This window comes from Poecilia reticulata, linkage group LG8 (assembly GCF_000633615.1).
Source record: "Poecilia reticulata strain Guanapo linkage group LG8, Guppy_female_1.0+MT, whole genome shotgun sequence".
Taxonomy (NCBI): Eukaryota; Metazoa; Chordata; class Actinopteri; order Cyprinodontiformes; family Poeciliidae; genus Poecilia; species Poecilia reticulata.
The window spans coordinates 20,227,540-20,247,815 of record NC_024338.1 but is presented as its reverse complement, the minus strand read 5'-3'; the positions used below and the strand labels follow the sequence as shown (position 1 = coordinate 20,247,815).

Sequence of the window (20,276 nt, the reverse complement as noted above, 5' to 3'; positions counted from 1 at the left end):
ATGTAGATGTGTTGGGCAACATGAGATTTACCTTTGGCACTGACCAAGCTCCGATTGTACCCAACTGGACTGCAGTATTCAAATACGAACACTGTGATGGCCACAACTGTCAGACACATGACGAACATCATGACCCAGACTGCTGGACTGTACGGTTCTGCAGAGACACACAGCTTAATTAGGCAGGAAAGTACTCATAATGGCCTTTTTAATTGTTTATTGAACAACATTAATGGCCTTTTTAATAAACAATAGTAAACTAGGTAGGCTATTAAGATGGCTCTAAAAAGTTATACTGAACCACTTCTGATGCAGTCTTAGTTGGTAGCATGTTCTCAGAGTTGGTTTTTTACCTAAAAAAGCTGATGGAGAGACAGTCCCGTTACTTCTAGCCACCATCACACTTATTCCCGTCTCCACAAATGGCACCGAAAAATCAATGATCTCTGAACGCTCTTCGTTTATGGTCAGTGAGCCGATAGCCATGTCCGCTCGTTTGTAGAACACCTGTTGGTAAAAATAAAACCTTATCATTAGATTTTGTTTTTGTGTGAAGTAGGCAGATGGCAAAGCATCAGACATTCACTGTTGTCCTTCGTTATAAACTGCCACATTGTTTTAAACTGCTGTCACGTTTTCAGCAATTAGCACTAGGGCTGTCAAAATAATAAATACCTTGATATAATCAGTACTACAACAATTAATTATTAAAAAATACTAATTTACTTCAAATTTGCAGGAAAAAACCTTCACTTCTTTAGCCCTGCAGCTAAAGTTATGAGCTATTTAATTTATTTTAATTGTTCAATTCAGTGTAGTTGCCAAATCATACAACAACAGTTAAAATTTAACAAAAAAAAAAGTCATCTGAGTAACTTAACATTTTGAGACATTGGTATCTTCATCAATACCCTAAGCGCAGACTATGTCTCTAGATATCTTCAAAAAGTCACTGATTCCTTTAGATTTCATGTAAACTTTGTAAAGAAGAGTCGATTGCAGTCGATTTCAATTGATCCACAATTTCCTCACTACTTTCCTTCTCTTTCATCATCACAGTGTCTGCACTACTCTACGTGACCTTTAGTATTTTGGTCATTAACGTCTTTATTGTTACTAAAAATTTATATTGTCATGACAATTGTTAATCAATATATTGTGCAGCTTGGCAGTATTTGCAACAGAAATACTTTTCATCAATAAATCTAGATGTATTAAGATCATCGACTCATGTTCGGGTGCGGCAACTGAAATCTGAATGTAAAACCATTCAGATTTTAGTTGCCGCACCCGAACATGATTTGTAACTCTTTTCAATAAACGTGTTGGTTTGTAACTTGGCAGTTATAAAAACACATTTAATAAGGAACCCAACTCATTTAAATAGAATATATTATAAGGTCTTTGTCATTCCTACCTCTCCGATCATCCCGTTCCAGATGCCTCTGACCAGCTTGCCATGCTTGCCGTTGGTGACCAAGTAAAGGTCGTAGGAGAACTTGATGGTGCGTGAGAGTTTCTTCAGAATGTCAATGCAGAAACCTTTACAGCACAGCTTGGTGTACGGCTCAGTGTGACCCACAATACTGAAAAGCAAAAGACAGTGTTGTTCTTTGTTCTCTCGTACATTATTTAATAGTTTATGGTTTCGAAACGGAGACTATTAAGCATAGGTTTTACACATTTTGTATAAAAGACTTTTAAGCTCTTATTGCTGATGCAGCATTTTCTTTGTAATATAAATATACTGGTTGGGTGATGTCACTGCGAAAACACTAAATCTTACCATTTTGGTCTAGTTTCTGATGCAAATATCTTGGTACACTTGAAATTAGACAAAACTAACTTATAAGTAACTTTGCAGCAAGATATGGGAGCTTGTATTAAGTAAATATTCTTTAATATTGATGAAAAGGTACTAGTTTCTCTGGCAGATTATTTCACATATAACATGGAAAAATGTATTGATATAAGTGAAATAATCTGTCAGCATAACTTTACTGCTGTAAAGTTACTTATAAGTTAGTTTTGTCTAATTTCAAGTGTACCAAGATATTTGAACTAAAAATTGGACCAAAATACTTGGTAAGATTTTGTGTTTTTGCAGTGATGGACATAAAGGCGTTGTTCACCTCATGTTTTATCGCAGTTTCTATCACATTTAAAGCAAACTGTGTGTCATATTTTCTTATCCAAGAAAAGAAACTCCTGTTTCTTCCAAAAGATGTTCAGAAATAAGAGACTGGTTTCTCAGAACTGAAAACATTGTAGTTTGAGCTAAAGTGGACTTCATGGGAGACAACCCAGAAGGAGAGCCTCCTGTTTATGATGCACGGTGTGGTGTGTTAGGTACCTAGTAAGCCATGTATTGAAGGCAGAGAGCTCTAATGACACATCACCCCTAACCTCCCCCAGACCCTCAGTCTAATGGCCCCTGGACTCACACATGATAGGCCAGGAGGCGAGACAGCAAAGAATAACCAGAAACAAATGAATCCTTCAGAGGAAATCAGCCTGCCACAGCAGACCATATGTAAACACAGAGCTCCCAACACGCTGCCTCACCAGCTGCCAGGGTTCACGACTCGCTTCTAACTTAGTCATTAGCAGTAAATGAACTGTTCGAGCCTAACTGCACATGTCTGAGCCTAAATATGTCTCTGTGGTGTCTTAAGAAAACCAAAGTTCTTACCGTCTTTTAACTTTGTAACTGTGATTAATTTTTTATAATTTGATCTCAGCCTTTAATTGCGAAGTGTTACTCATGTAGCTGTTGTTCTAAATGATTTTATGCTTTTCGTTTTGAACTTTTGTGTGCTGTCATTTTATGAGCTTTCCATAGGAAGTGTCATCTTTGGGCCTTCTCTGTCTAGCGCAGAGTGACAAACAACAGCACATGTGTACACTTAAAGGAAAATTTTAAGTAATCAGTAAACTAATGTGTGTTTTTAAAGTTATGGGAAATGTAGAAGAAAAAGCCTGATTAAATCTCCTGACAGAAAGCAATTATCAAACATTACTTTAAAAAGATTTCAATATTTAAAGCTGCTTAGAGAAGATTTCTGGTGCTGATCTTATTGCTCATCAACCGTTGCACTCAGTTACATCTTTAATTAAATCAACTTATGATTTCATTCTTATTGAACACTGTTAATGTATAATTATCTCCTCAGCTCAATGTCATCCTTCAACAGGACATTACCTCTGATTGAATCATCCCCAGAGTGCTGTGAGGGAAAAGTGTTATTTATTATGGTCCTTCTGAAGAACTTTTTTTTTTTTTTACTTTACGAGCTGAATTTGGTGAAATCTGCTGTAGCCTAGTCAAAGCCCACAGTGTTTCTTGGAAAACTACGAGACAAACTACAAGACAATTTAAACATCTAATTTTTCTGTGCTTTGTTTGTGTCTTTAAATCTAAATATTATAATTTATCGCTATAACTTTTGGGACAGTTTATCGTCCAGTTAAATTTGCTACTGTGACTGGCCTAATCATGCTCAAAGCTACCAAGAGATGTACGAACAGATTACTAGTTCTGCGAAACATTAGATTTTAGTTTAGAAACCAATGTAACTGATTAAGAATAATTTTTGATATGGTATTATTTTCAAATGTAACTAAAAACAGAAGTATTTTTTTTTCTACGATACTATTTTTTAAAGTAAATTCTCTTAACATTTCCAATAAAAATCAGCTTTTCTGTTTGAAAAAGATCTTAATCTGCCACATTTGGGTCTTCTCTGTAAATCTGTACAACCCTTGGAAATGACATGCTGTTTTCTCTTCAAGAGCTTTAAGTCATTCTTTCCAAAAGCACTTCTGTTCAGAGTCGATTGTTGGCAGTCTTAGGCAAAATCTTTTGTCATGAAAGAAAATCTCTGGTCTTAATCTTAAATAAGCCCATGGGTTGAGGTTGTTCAGTGTCACACGTGCAATTTAGAGTTTTCCCAACCAAAGATGACCAACATCAATATCAAGCTGTGTCTGTTTTCTAGGAACTGCTCTTTCTGTAACTGCTGTTGTGACAGAAATCTGATTGTTTTCCTTTTTTTCCCAGTCATAATTTCTGTTACCTCTGCCTCTTTTTCCTCCAAGTCCTCTCTCTCTTTTCAGCATCTAACCCATAATAAGCACAGCAACACTCGCAGTCATATCTCAGATTCTGCTGGTATTTTCATCATACAGTTTGACAGGATTTCATATCAAGATTTTATATTATCTATCTTTCACGGTTTCACATTTTCAAGTGTTTGAGTGTGCCAGGTTTTAATCTGTAAATTAGGTCCACAGGTGGATAAAACCTCTATGCTGATAAAGTCCAGCTTCTTCGCCAGAAACCTGTTTGTTTTGGCTGCTGCTTGTCTGTCTTATTATAAATGCATTAGATGTTTCTGCCTTACACTGAATAATGTTATGTTTTAACATAGGACATTTTCCTTCCAGTTTTACAAGTTATAGGTATTTTTACATGTGCAAGAAAATTTTTAATATTAAATGTTTAGGCAGCACCAGAGAACTGGGTTGTAGTAATAGTATTTGTGTTAGTTTTATTCAGGACATTGATGCTTGAGGAATGACTAGGATCACTGCCATGAAGCATTGATCAGCATCCAGACTTACAGTTTGAAGTGAAGAAAAGCTGTTTAAATCACTTGCTTTGATTTATGATTCAACTCTGGATGAATAACTTTTGTGAATTTCAGCTGCCTTAACAAAAGAAGTAATTTTCAAACCATCAAATTATATAAAAAGGTGCACTTTGTAACGTGGGTTTTGGCTTTCTACTGAGATTTTCAAGTGATTCAGGACAACCTCTGTTGGTTCATGGTTTATGGCCTGGATCCATCAGAGCTGCTGATTAGCTCTTAACATGCAGTCCAGTAAAGCTGTTTTGACAGGTATGGTGGTTGTTAAGTTTTTTTTTTTTTTACTAATTGCTGTGAAATCATATTGTTGCTGCTGTGCACGCATAAATGTGTATAAGCTATTCTTCTTGATTTGTTGAAAGCTGACTGGATTACTGACCTTTTATTGACTGCTTCTTTAAAAAGAAAAAATGCTACTAATGAAAAGGTTCCTTTGTCTGACAGGGATTTTTTCCCGTAGTGGCTGGAAGATTCAGTCAGCATGAGTGATAAAGCACCACAGTTCTTCATAACACTGAAGGGGCGCGATATTCATCTTCTGCTCCCTTCACCTCGTTAACACCATTGTCAGTAATGGATAATGGCCAGTGCTTCTCTCCCCTGCTAATGAACACCAATATCAGTCTTTAGGTGTTCAGGATTGATGACATGGCCTAATCGTCCAATCTAATTGATACCCCACCATGCACCACATATATTTCCCTGATTGGGTCGCAGGGTGATCCCTGGGATATTGCACTCTGGCCAAGCAGCCTAATGAGTATCTCACCTCATTGAGTGATAAGAAGCCATGCATGTGCTAATGGCAGGGGAAGAGGCTTTTAATCTCATGGCTTAATGGCACACTCAAGTTAGATGCAAAATCAATTAAGATGGCTCTGCTATCACATAAGGGTGTTTGAGGGACTCTACAGCGATCAGATGTTGTTTTTTACTCAGGATGATTGAATGATTGACTGAAAACAGAGAAATACCAGTGCAACAGAGTGCTTGCAGAAGCTCTTTAGGTTTTATCAGTAGGTGCAATGACAAATTCTGTAAGACAACAAATTATCCCAGAAATTATTGTAATAACCAGTAATAAGGCCACTTTCAAGTAATGTATTGATAATACAACAATAATGCAATTTTTTACATAGCATTTCATACTGGAACTGCGAGATAATTTAAATATCTAAAATAAAACACAACCAAAACCAATAAATAAAATGCAAATAAAACTACACACAACCAAAACCATAAATAAAATGAATTATAAAGTCTCTATAAACAAATTATCATCGGAATGGAAATTGTCAAGCTCATTTTAATTTTTATGCGATTAATTGTGGCAACCTTAAGTATCAGTTCAAATAATGTGCAACAGCTACACAGTATGCAGTTTTAAGGCTCGGGTGTTCTACTGCAAAAGTGTCCAATTCCACTGTAAACATGGGAGGTTTTCAGGGCTGCAATTATAAATCGTTTCTGATTCTCGTGAGATTGTTTATCGACCAATACGTGTATGAGAAACCAATCTTATCCACCAATCTTATCTACTTCTGCAAAGCTCTGAAAATCAGCCACTGTCCCCGTTTGCTCTGCCATCACAGATTGCTAAAAACAGACATTCCACTGTTGCAAACATAGTTACAAAAATTGATCTGCCGAAATCGGAATCAGCTGGTCAGGCTTTTTAATGACCGGTGATCGGCCAGAAAAGTGCAACCCTGGTGGCTTCCTCTTTGTAATTTGTTTGGTTTCTAATTGTTCCATTTAGTTCTATGCTGAAATTCATTCGTTCATTTGTACATTCTTGTGGCCTAAAAATAATATCATTTAAGATTCAAACATTTAAGATTCATCAAGATGCACAAAGTATTTTATTATATTTAAAATCAGTTTTTACCTCAATATTAAACACTATAAAGCAGTGGTGACTAATATTTGGGAAAAATCCATGCTTGTCTTAAATAATAAAAAAGTAATGTAAAATCTGTAAAGTTATTTTTATCAGTTAACTTACGCCTCTGTCTTGTTGGACTGTCGTCGGCAGGGTACAGTGTTGCTAACACAAGTACCAGTCACAGGGTCCACTGCCTCCACAATAACAAAGGGCCGCTCCTCCAGTGTAGCCACAGTCAGGTGTCTGTAATCTGACACCGGCTCTAGGTAGGAGCCAAACCGCGGCCACACCGGGTATCTCATCTGCAGGATTCCCATCTCGTACGTCCCCACCTGAAGGAGTGAAGACAAGAAGGGTGAATCAGCAGGAGGCGGTGAAACACTGCACCAAACAGATGGCACTCATAATACTCAGCTGTTCCAGAAAAAGGTCAAAGATGCTAATAACTTGTGGAAGAATGCCTCAGATTAACAGATTTGAATGCTTATGTATTGAAGAGAAATAAACCATGTATCAAACTAATGAAACTACTTAATCCTCTACAGTGTTGATACTTAGCTGTGAGCTGAAGTTTTAAAGGGTTTTGATTTTAGATCACAGAGTTTGTAAACAGTTTAATTAAACATCCAAATGAAACTACAGCCTTTTCTAAATTAACAGTGAGAGGACTTTAATTGGACGTTGATGTTTAATCAACCAGATTCACTCAGAAGCCTTTTCTTTTTAGTAGCTGTCCCTTTGCCACTGTTGAAATTACTTAGGAAATATATGTCATTCTGATTTCTACACATTATTTTAATCCAAGCAACTGGATATGCAGTTAGTTTTAAAAACAATCAAGTGTAAAAATAGTCATACTCAGTTGAGGAAATTGACCTATTTCATATGTGGATTGTCACACGTGCCGTTTCCTTCATTCTGTTCCCAGTTATTCTTGTAATGGAAAGAACCGTGGGAATAATTAGCCATAAAACAAAGAGCAGCTGTTTAGGATGTTTTTTTAGAGAGCAGTAACTACTTTTTACTGTTTGTTTGTAACAGAGCAATATGACATCATTGTAGCTTCTTCTTTTCTACAAAAGCATTTTAAACACTAAACCTAAATTTCACCTTTACATTTGCGATAATCAATGTAAATGTGAACTGGTTCTGCTATTTCACATTAAAAGACTGCTTCTCTAAATGTCAGTAACTTACCACAGATAAACAAAATTGTTTTTCTTCCAGCATAATCTCTGTTGTTTGAGCAGGAAAAAAACATGTTTCTACACTGCAACGAGTTTAGCTTGTCACAATGAAATGAAAAGGGTGGAAAAATGGAACGTTAGGGAGAAGTGCAAATATCTAATTTCTCCTTGGACTTCAGTTATTCTTCTCTGCTGCCAGTCATATCGACCATTCTTACTGTTTGACTGTTGCTCCACTTATGGATATTTTGTTGAAGAAATCTAAATTTCAAATTACTGAAATACTCTGGGGTGAAAAAAATGGCTCCCATTTGATTATCAGACTTCATTTAGTAAAATATCCTCAACTTCATACAGTGAAAATAAAAATTAGTGTTGAATATTTCTAAAAAACAAAGCATGTATTGAAATATAACGTGACCCGAGTGGTGAACAAAATTGTAAACAAAGCCTATTGTGGCTATATAAGTTGAAAGAGATAAGTACATGAAAAGTTTATCTTTTTTCCCCACTTTTCAAAAATCCATTTTCAGCAAAGAGACAATAATTTCCGTTCCTGTGTTCATTACAGATAAACAGCGGAATGGCAGCAGCTTCTTATTGCCTTGTTGTATATCCAGTTGCTAGATAACGGTTCGGTCAGGACTAATTCTCCTTTCTCTCTGCTGCCTTTTTACTCCATTTTGTTTTCTTTCTTTTCATCTCCCTCATCAGTCTTCACAAGTCACTTTGACCTTTTGATCACCTGAATGGTTTATTGTGGAAACTTGCCAGGTAACAGAAACTGCTGCTGATTTATTGCATTAACACAGATTTATTATATGAAAGCTGAGCCGAATAATGTCTTAATTTTTGTATTTGTTGTGCAGCAAGACCTGGACTGAAACAAGATATGAATGAACTAGAGATGTAAACAAATAATTGACTAATTATTAATTATCACATAATAATTTATTAAATCAAAATTTGTTTAATTTGATTGATTTAATGTCCGTTTAAATGGACCTTCTTTCAGTGTCATAGTATGGCCACCATCCTATAGAGGGCGACGCTGCTCATCCTTGATGAGTTGATAGTTGTAAAACAACTATGGGCCCTTAAGGCCCAAAGTTGGTCCTCAAGTGCCCAAAGTTGGTCCTCAAGGGCCCAAAGTTGGTCCTCAAGTACCGGCATCCTGCATGTTCTAGTTCTCTCCCTGGTGGTAGTAACAACCTTCTCAGCATGTCAATGTTCTTCTTAGGCCTTCTCTTGAGACATAATTTTATCCAGGTGCGTTAAACCAGGGAGAGAACTAAAACATGCAGAATGCCGACCCTCAAGAACTGACTTTGGACACCAATGTTGTAAAAGAAATAATCATGGTGGAAGCATCCCAGAACAGGAAAGTGAAATGGTCCAAACGGGTGTGGGATGCAAAATGCACGTTATGTGGTTCTGTTTTGAAATGTACTCAGAATACTCATTTTTAGGAAAATGGCAGTTATCAACTAATTGCTTTAGATTAATTAATTAATTAATAACGTGCATCCCTAGTATGAATATTATATTACGATCTGGCTGCATGGCAGTGTGTTGAGAAAACTGGATTAAAAAAGGCTATCCAAAGGTGGAATTGATTTTCAGCTTGCAGTGAAAATAAGCCCAAGGCAACAGAAAGTTAAACACAGAAAATAGATTGCCTTCCACATCTTGGCTGGAATTTAGTGAAATGAGCAAAAATATTGTTCTGTTCAAGAGTGAGATTTTCTTTTTCTGGCTTGAAAGGTTTACGTAAAGGTCAGCATGGTGGAAATAACGAGAGGAGAATCAATGAAGCTGCAACTTGGGTTTAATTCTCACATTCATATGAAACAGGTTCACGTCCTTCCCAGAAATTTACAGTTCAGTTACTTTAAATCTTTTGAATGCCAAAGAAACACAAACTGTTTTATTTGTAGTTCTCTCTGCGGCGGGGAAGCGTGATCAACTAAAATATTTAATTTGAAAGCTTCTTCACTCCATTCTGCTTCTTATATGTTTTTAAGGGAATAATCAAAATTTGGTGTAATTTTTCATGATCACTTAGTAGTGATTTTTTGTCAGGTGTACAAATATTGGAAAGAATAACTTCTTTCCAATATTTGGAAAGAAGTCATCTTCCTTTTGGAAAGAAACTGTTAAAGAATCATGTTTTTTCCCCCAACAAACTGTAGAACAATTGAAACACATTGCTTCAGTATTTTACTATGCATTATAATCTTACAACATTTTACTCAGGATTAATGACTTGGTTTTAACAATAAGCCAAACTGTCACAGAAATGGTTGAATTGAATTGTATTCATTATCCTAAAATGGTAGATTATAAATCTGTTTTTCTGGCATTTCACGGTCCATTTATCAGTTTTGTAACTTGTAGCATGTTTTAGTTTATAAAACTATATGATATATTTATAATGCTGCTGTAAGTATAATCCCATAACAAGAAAATTAATTGCTTCTCTTTGGAGCATCGATTCTCACAGTGTTTCTTTTGTTGTAAAACTTTTCTAATTATGTGCAAGTAGTTTTGGTTGCCATTAGCGCCTAATAACTTGTTGATGTTTAAGAAGTATTGCACTTTAAATTATACGTATAACATAATATGTTTTAAATTACCAATGGATTGTTCACCACTTTGGCTACATTTTGCACCCGTCTTTAAACAAACTGATGAAGTGCAGTCACTTGACTCTGTTGTCTCTCTGTTGTCCTTTCGGAAACATTGGAGTCTGTGTGTCTAAGTGTATGTGAATGAAGCGTGTGTGAGAGGGAGACGATGCTCCATTAGTTCTTTCATTGGTATGAGGAAAGTCTATCTTCTGCTCCAGAACCAATGGGCTACAGCTGCAGAGTACCTCTGTTTTCCCATTTTATGAGCTGAAACTCATTACAGAAGTTATTTTGAAGAGAAGATTCTGGGAAATGAGCACAAAGCTTACCTTGTCCCACTGTCTCTCTCTGTCCAGAGTGATGACTATCATGGCTGGGTTCACCAGGTAGCCATTACTGTTGAAGGAGAAGTCATTGTGCTCCCATGTTACATTCAACATGTGTCTGAAGGAACAGAGCAAACAAAAGAAGATGATCAGTGACTTAAAAAGGCAGATAGATAAGCATAGAGCTAAGGCCGCATTCTTAAATTACATTTTTGTAAATATAAGCAAGATATTAAAGTTCAGCTGTAGTAGAGTTGCGAGGCATTTAATCGAAATGCTACACATCGAATAAGGATGCATTCCCACCAGCCCTGTTTGGCCTGCTTTAATCAAACTCTGGTCGGTTGTCTAGAAAGTTCAGTTCATTTGTGGAGGAATGTATCACACTCTGAAGCGGACTAACTAGTCTAACTACAAACCTTGTTCTTGGTTCGGTTTAAGTGAACTCTGGTGCAGTTTGAATGCATATGTGAACTCCAAGTGGACTGTTTTATCAGGCAAATGGGGAAATCGTTAAATCGTTCCTAGACATACCAACCACTCAAAGTACTTTACACTTTCCCACTCAGCACAGATCACTAGAAAACTTGGGGTTAAGTGTCTTTGCCCAGGGGAACACCAACATGCAAGATGCTGGAATCAAACCCACAACTTTCAGGTTGTAAGAGTTGCCATCAGCGGCTGTTTAGATTTAATTGAAATTTTCATCATAATTTTTGTTCTGTAGACTCAGATGTTTATTATTGTCCAGGGTCAGACATTGTTTGAATTTGAATGGTTCTGATTTCAATTCTTCGTTTTGATTCTGGTTCCTAATGAAATTTTATTCAGGTGCACTATTGAGAAATTGGTCTCAGTCCGTAGTCCTGCTTTAATGACCCACTTTTTATTGCATTCCAGTTTTTGTTCATGTTTAATTGCAAAAATCAGCAAATAGGAAATTGTTCATCACTTTATGAGATCCGAGTAACATTTACACTTAATGATGAAATATTAGTTTTCATAAATTTTTAGTTTTAGAATTTTGCCTAGTAGCCTTTATGTCCTGGGGCAAGATTATGGTTTATTAGTTCTGGCTTTACTGCGAACCAAACGGGTGTCAGACTTGTAAAAATTATCAACTGCTTCTCTATCTACAAGTTTTCTCCTCAGGTTTGGAGTTCATTTGGGACTCTTTACCCATTTCTGTGTAGAAAACTCATCTCAGTTCCCTGATTGATTTAGCAGCTGCTTCTGATCCTCTTGTTACATCACTCACATCTTCTGTTGCGATAGACGTGTGGCACAGGGCTCTCACCTCACACACCACTCCAGCAGAGGTGATGAAAGCCCAGTGGGAGGAGAACAGCTCACAGCCCGGTGTGTGTGTGAAAAGCGTGTTTAATCTGGCAGTGTGCGATAATCTTATTACCAGGTGAGCCGACTCATTATCAAAAGATTCTCTCATCCAGAAAGCAGAAATTCAACAACAGAGGATGCTGCTCACGTTTGATCTGACTGCAATGAGACAAGATCTGACGATAAAGCTAATTGAAAGCTCTTTGTTCTGTTTCGCTGACCCAACTTACTCATGTTTCTGAACACGTGCCTGCTGGGTCTAAATGTGTGAGCGATATGGTTTGTACTGTGTCAAAGATAGTGATTATGTTCAGTTTTTTATAAATGGTTCAAGTTTTATCTCCAAAGACTCTGTTGACTGAAGTGAAAATTGCTTTTGACGTCACAGGGAGAGAGTGATCCTCCATAATGAAACACGATCCTCTTGATTATGGTCGATAAATGGCCCTTGATGATCATCTTTAACAGGTCATATAAACATGAGCCGACAGCACCGTCTATTCTCCCTGACTAACCTGAGCTTATATGATGCAAAAGCTGCTGCTTGGACTGTTTTTTCCAACTATTCTCTTTGCTGATTAAAACATTTTTTCCAGCAAAATAGGATTTTCTCTGTGCTCCACGGCACAGATGGCGTCATATTGCTCTTTTGGGCATGGCTTTACTGATGGAAAGCCACACCCCTATCCACTTTCACTACCCCTCCCTCTGACTAAATTACCTCACAGTCTCCAACAGACATGCAGTGATTAGGGATGAAGAGATGGATGACAGCGACGCAGAGGACACCATGAAATATGCTTCACCACAACAAACAGACGGGAAATCCTAAATCAATACAAGACTGTTGACCACTTTTTACTTGTTTCTTTCTTGTAATGGCAGTGAAATCACTTCAGCTCTATGTAGACGACTCCTGCCGCTTTATGATTCATGATTCAGCTATGCTTTGCGCTCTGCTTGCCTACCAAGATGGCGCAGATCACTATGTTTATTACAATGACAGTATTAGCTTTGTTTCTTATCTGTGCTCCCAACACTTGCTGTGATATTTGGCGTCTGTAGCACTTTAACTCATCGGAAGTGTGATCATCTGCTGCAGAGAGGCTCCATCCAGCAGACTGAATATTACACTGCCCTGCAAAGTGTGAACCCCTGGCAGCACTGGAGCATCTACGCTGATAATTGTTTCATTCCACTCGCTCACTTTTTAACTTTTATTTTGAACGCACAGATATAATCTAGTGTAGCATGAGTGTGATCACGTTATGACTTTATAAAAAATAAAATAAAAAATTGCCCGCTGTAAATGAAACTGAGTTAATACCCAGTTGTTAGTCAAAGGCAGAATGTTTTTGAAACATGTAGGACAAGGTACCAGCTTGCTACAAATTTGTTATTAAGTAGTTGGTATTATAGTGACCTCAAATATTTAAATATTTCTACTCTGCACTTTAAACATCAGAGATCAGAATTTTACTGTTAGATTAAAAAATAAAAAGGGATTTTGTGCTGCTCTTATTACCAATACCTTATGCTACATTATAGTTGAAACTGTAGGAAGTTGCCCTAAAGCACTACTCAAAAAAGACAATGAAGACAGAAGTACAGAAACCTTCAGGTTCATTACTGTCAGACATATCACTGTCCTCTTCAGAAGCTTTACATCTGCAGCTCCAGGCTGACGTAGATCAGAGGAAACAACGTGGCCATGGAGGAGTACGTTTCTTACCAAAAAACAAAAACACTTGGCCTGAGAGCAAAATGCCTCTATGGGTTATATAAGTTTCAGACTCCTACTAGTGAGAAGACACTGAAGTCAGGAAAGCACAAGTCGGTGTCAGAATGATGTTAGATGTTATTTAGTGATTAATATAATTACCTTAAATAATTAAAAATAATGAAACTTGTAGAAACCTCTGCTGGACAACAAACCCAAAGTTAAAAAACTCAAAGTCCTGGTTTCAGAAGCGGTTTGAGTTCAGCCAGAGTGAAACTCTTTACTTCAAATGTAATGTGAAGTCTACTGTAAATTAGCTGATTTACAGTTTTACATGCATTTAAAATAAGTTCATCGCATTCATCAAACATAGCTGTGAGAGAAATGCTTAATTTAATGATACTTTTTTATGCTTTCATGGAAAAAATTAGGGAACAAAAATAAAAATAATATTTTAGGCAGTTTTTTAACATGAACTGAAATTTAATGTGGCAATAATAAACCCAAACTTTTTATCTTGAAAATAAATTTTCACAATAAATGATAGATATGATAAATCCCCCCGTTTAAGACAGTGTCTTACCTGAACAGCGTGTCGTTGATGGCAGATTGTTTGACGGGGTTGTGACAGTCGCTGTGGCCCTCAGGAATGAAGCCTCTCTGCTTCCTGAAGCTCTGGACACCTTTAACTACAATGGCTACCCCATCCCGCACCCTCTTCCTCAGACTCATCCTCCAGCGGTCTGTGATGATGCTGATCAACCCCACAGGGAAGCTGTCAGGTGGCGGGATGTCTGGGTTTCCCACGGCCATGCTGGGGATAATCCAGATGTAGCCCGGTCCTATCAGCCCAACCTCGGTTGCTAATGAAAAAAGGTACTGTGCCTCTTCGTGGGAGCAGTAGACCAACAGGACCTGGGCGTCAATCTGCTGCAGCAGCCTCCGTGCTCGTATGTCGTTGGTGCTGTCAGCCGACATGTCGAAGGACAACACGTCCTGCAGGTCCCACATGAAGTAGCTGGTGTCTGTGAAGGACTTGATATAATCCACGTAGGCTTCGTAACCCGGGTACAGGCTGGTTATGACCACAAAGCTGTCCCAGTTGTACTCCTCCATCACCTTGAACATGCCGTTAATCTGCTGCTCGATGGAGGAACCCAGCTGGAGGAAGTTGGAACCTTCACCCTGTAGTAAAGGAGAGAAACATGGCATCATTTTCTTCACTTAACCTGTTGGTCCTGTTCAAATAAATACATTGTTATTTTATACACTGACTCTAGAATAAAATCTGGAGGACTGTTTTGAAGACAACATTCTTTAACCCTCTTGCGGTTACATATGTTGGTAGGGAAGCCGACATGTAATTGTGTAAATGAGCAGCAGGAAAAGGGGTTGTCCCGTCAGACCGTCAGTTACCGAAACAAAAAAATAATTTGTAAAAGTGCATGTGGGATCTGTGCACAATGTAAAAAATCTTGTGGAGTCCAAATGACCAAATCTCTTAAGATCAAACCCAGATAGATCACACATTGTCTGGGGTGCAACAAATGGATGCAACCCATCCATTTGTTTTGGTAGCAGGTAAACTTTCTCCTGCTATTTAATCACTGAATGGCTTATCACTAAAATACACTAAAGATCTGCTGTTGTTGTATCCACCTTCCAGAACAATCAGGTCTTCTGGTTCTGGTTCTGGTTCTGGTATGCATCATCACAAGCAGAACCAAACATAGAGAAGCAGCATTCAGCTTTTATTCACCACAAATCTGGAACAAACCTCCAGAAAACTGCAGCTGAAACACTGAGTTCATTTAAATCACTGCTCAAAAGCCACATGTTAGAGTTGGTTTTGATTAGTAATAACTGGAACATTGATGAACATATTTGATTATTTTTGATGATTTAGATTTTTATACTTTTACAATATAAAGCACTGTGAATTGTCTTGTTGCTGAAATCTACTGTTCAAATAAACTTGACGTAAACCTTCATGACTTTTTTCAAGCTGCAAACACCAGGCTGAACAAAGACAGATGATCAGCTCATGTTTTATCTGTCGGTTGTGAAAATCTTTTCATTTTGGAAGATCAATTGCTGTCGCTCTGATCAGAACTATAGATCATACCAAAAAAAGTGATTTCCCTTCTCTTTGCTATATTTTCAGTAGGTCTCCTTCTACATTTTGAACAGTCATAATTCCACTAGATATGTTATTGTATAATCAGTGAACTAAAAATTCAAACCATTTCTTTTTTGCCTTTTGTTTTAGTCCTGGTGTTAAATCTCTAGAGTAGCCCCTCTAGTTGTCCCTCCCCGGGGAGAACCCTGTCTACCCCAAGCACCGAGCCCTCGCAGCTCAGGTGGTGGAGGGGTCAGGTGTCCCGAGACTGCTTGGCAGCCTGTGATCGTATTCTTCCCGACTCCCTGTTGTCCTTGACGGGTTTAGCTGTCTTGTGATGAATTAACGTCTCACAGTTTCAGACGACACGGCTAAATCCAGCCTCTGACTGCACCGTTGTTTTTCTGTCACTGTTTCCTCAAACAGCGAAGGAAATGATGGAATAAATACACCTTTCATGCACAGTGCATTTTCTTTAATCCAGAACAACTTAACTTACTCCACTAATAAAAGCAAACTGGGAATTAAAATAATTAAACTTCTTTGGCAGCTATTCTTCATTTTTCATTTCATTAAATTGGCCCAGAGCTCATATATTTTCCTTAAAATGGTCGCTCTTTCTGTGTTCGCCTGTAGGACACTCAGTTATCAGCGTATTTAGTGGGAGCTGGTTCTGCCTGGTGAACTCGCTGTGGACAGAGATGGATGAGGCGAACATTTACGTTTGGTGCAGAGAGTTCGTGCAGGTTTGTACAACCTGAGAAATCCACTCCTCCTGCTGCAGATCTGTCAGTGCTATAGCCTCAATCAGTCTGTTCCCTCACTGACAGGCGCTGGGCTGTCTGGTAGTGTCTACGAGGATGTCTGGTTTTGTTTTTCTTAGTGATTCCTTCATGCTCCCTTGCACATGGAACCACAAAGTACCTTTAACTCCTCAGACCTGGACAGCTCAATTAGCAGAGGGCAGACAGATGGCTCGGTCCAAATGAGCCTGGGGCATTACCGCAGGCATCGCTGCAGCTCAAAGCCCCAAGTCACGACTGTCTTGTCAGAGTGCAGAGCGCCGTCCGAGGAATCAAAGGATGCAAGGAATCATTTACAGAAAATGGAAATTTAATTCTCCGCCAGGGATGCTGGCTCGATGAGAATGCAAATGTTAGAGTTGGATAGACTTGAAATGAACAAATTGTACGACATTTCTGTTTGGTAAAAAAAAAAAAAAAAAAAGTATAAATATCCCCAGTTGAAAATGATATTCAGTAGATCCTACGAATGCTAATAGGCATTTGAAGGGATATATTTATCTGGAAAATTTGCATGTGGAAATTAGCTTTCCTCTTTTAAAATAAAATAACTTTGCAGGGATGCTGCTCATATAAACGTTGCACTTTTTGCTTATATTGTAACGTAACAACCACATGCTGGGAATATACAGCAGGCTGCTTGATGGATTTTCATGTTCAGCACGTAATGCATGTTTTATTTCAGAAACAATTTCATTAACTCTATTTAAAATCTTACTGTACCTTGACAAGCTCTAATTCATTCTATGGCGCTGCATGATGTTTAAACCAATTTAACACTAAGTAATTACACTGTTTTTACTTTTCCCAGAATGTCTCAGTATTGTAGATGTGATCTTTATCTGATTTGCATATATTTTTTCCCCTTGCATCTAAATTATTAGTCTGATTAACAACATAAGTTCTATTGAGTAGAAATTTCCTGCCATTTCTCCTTAGTTGGGTAAAATAAATAAATGTGCCAACTTTCAACTGGACCTTTTCCCATTTAGAAGACACTCAGCTCTGCTATCTGAAAGTGCCTGCTATGAAACATAATGCAATAAATAAATGATGAAAAACCTTCAAGCAGGAATTAAGGAAGTGAAATATTAGTCATCATTCATAGTTCCAAAGATGAATTTAACTATAACAACACAGAGTTATGTTTGTTCACAAACATTTAAATCTGATGTTTGCTTTCATGTTTGAAAATAAAACAGTGTTTGAGATTTTGATCACATGATTCAATCAAAGCCAATCCCACAGTCTCACACACACACACACACACACACACACACACACACACACGCACGCACACACACACACACACACACGGCCCTTCATGGAGAGAGTGACTTCTGGCGACGTCTCCTGGTTGTGACATATGTGTGCCTCCACCACGCAGCAGGAAGTGCCCTGGCAACAGCTTCCTGTGCTGCTGACGTCACACAGATCCTGCACGATGACACTATCCTGGCATTTCTCACTAAACATTAGATTTTCTCTCTGGTTATCAATAATCAAATTAAAATTGATGAACTATACAGTTACAGACAGAAACCTGCTAAGCTCCAGAAACTCTGCACTGACCTTCACAATAAGACTTTTAATTTTTAGTATTTGTGACATTTAAAGTGGCTTTTCAATCTTTTTCAATGGCCTCTAAAATGAAGCACTCAAACACGTCCATCCTCTGTTCACTTCCCAGTCTTTCACATTTCAGTGGCTGCAGAATGAAGCTGGACTTCATGCATGTCCACTGGCCGCCAACACTGCTCCTCGCTCCCTGCTGGCTGCTGCTTATCAGTGTTTTAACACTGTTGCCTTTAGTTGAGATAAGTCGGGCTGCAACAGTGAAGTCAGTTTTAAAATGCAGGATGTGGCAGCGGAGAGAAGTGAGTTCAAAAAGTAGAAAAGACAGACAGATAAAAAAAGAACTGCTCTAGTTTAGAGAACCGCCCCAGGCTCTTGTTCTTGCAAGACTTACATTTTGTTCTCTTAAAACACTCTGGTTCGCAGGATGGGATGTGTCAGTTTGCAGAATGGATCCCTTAAAGAATGCTTTGAAGTTCAACTCACAATATCAAGCTAATTTTTAATGATTGGAGGAAAATTTTCCATAAATATACCTGCACTTTTGACTGCTAAATTATATTTGAAGCACACCAAATGTCTGCGTTTCCCAATCACATTAGCCCTGCCATTTTATGATAACCCTACTGGCATAATCAAAGCTTTCTCTTCCACCTTAAATTGACGTGTAGCCGTCTGGTTGTTTTAACCTCTAAGACCAACAGCCTATAATCTAATGTTACAGAACAAAGTAAAATGGCTTAAGAAAAGGAATCTGATCAGCTGTGACATCTACCCATCACTTTCCAAGATCAGAATTTACTTCTAGTGATGCATTTAAAAGTGAGTGAGCTCCATTGGTTTAACTGCTTCTGACAGCGTCACATAAATCAACTGTGATATGAAGATAAAAGCTGTCAGATAAATATGGTAAGATGAAGAGGGCAATTTTATTTTTCTCTGAATTGTGCAGTGGAGTTGATATCAAGCTAAGCACACCGATATAACAATAATTATCTTCATACTAATGTTTTTTTACATAAACATATTAAAACAGCCACTGCAACTGTTGGATATGTACAGTAATATTAAACATCTGTGCTTTATGTTGTAGTTAAATGTGTTAAACACTCTGAGCAGCTGTTGAACCTACAGTTCACCCAGAAAGTATTCAAGCACCTCACTTTTTCCACATTTTATGTTACAACTTTATTTCATAATGTATTAAATGACTCTCCTTTGTCAAACCTCTTTGCCGAAATACCTTGTTATGACAATTTCTCATTTATGTCAGTATTCACCACCTTTGCTTGTCACTTCGTTGATCCACCTTTGGCAGCGGTTCCAGCCTCAGGTCTCGTTGAATCTGATGCCATTAGCTCAGCTCACTAATCTTTAGGCAGTTTGGGCCGTTATTCTCTGCTGTTCTTCTCAAACTCCATCAGATTGGATGTAGATGTCCGTCCATCATTTTCAGATCTCTCCAGAGTTGTTCAATCAGATTCAAGTCTCTGGTTTGGCCCATCTGGATCTTTCTCCAGATTTGTAACTTGAGACAATCTTGTCTTTGAAATCTACAGACAATTCCTTTGATTTCCTTCTCGGTGTTTGACCTCTGACCTGCACTGTCAACTGTGGGACCTAATATAGACAGATAGGTGCTATCCAATTCAAGTCCAATCAACTGAATTCACCAGAACTGGACTAAATCTAGACTTGGTTATCATGAACACCAGGATTTCTTTCAGTGTCCATCTGTAGGATGATTTGATTAGTGGAATTGAAACTGTTAACTTGCCTTTATTTAGTATTTTATAAATTTTATTGTTGAACTCACAGTTTTTGATTTGGTAACTGGTACTAATTGTAACACAGTAACAGTCATCTCTGTTACTCCTTTGTTTTATTTGTATTACATGTCCACCCACTAGGGGCACTGTTATGCCAGGAGCATATGTAATGGGTTTGTCTTCTTCTTCGTTTCTCTCTGGTTGTCTGTGCAGTGGATGCACATGGCGGAATAAAGCTGAGTAAAGAAACTAGTTGTTTCTATGATTTAACATTG

The 20,276-nt window shown here is 37.9% G+C and overlaps 1 protein-coding gene across 1 annotated transcript in view; it reads right to left on the bottom strand.

Moving 5' to 3' along the window:
* The window catches only part of grin2ca (glutamate receptor, ionotropic, N-methyl D-aspartate 2Ca), a 54,294-nt gene that overhangs the window by 7,861 nt on the left and 26,157 nt on the right, over nucleotides 1-20,276 (bottom strand). Inside the window, exons 3-8 of the mRNA XM_008416517.2 lie at nucleotides 14,319-14,920; nucleotides 10,681-10,795; nucleotides 6,655-6,866; nucleotides 1,418-1,586; nucleotides 354-507; nucleotides 32-157 (exon numbers count right to left, since the gene is read on the bottom strand). Of these exons, the coding sequence (XP_008414739.1) occupies nucleotides 32-157; nucleotides 354-507; nucleotides 1,418-1,586; nucleotides 6,655-6,866; nucleotides 10,681-10,795; nucleotides 14,319-14,920 (1,378 nt within the window). The remainder of the gene's footprint in view (nucleotides 1-31; nucleotides 158-353; nucleotides 508-1,417; nucleotides 1,587-6,654; nucleotides 6,867-10,680; nucleotides 10,796-14,318; nucleotides 14,921-20,276) is intronic.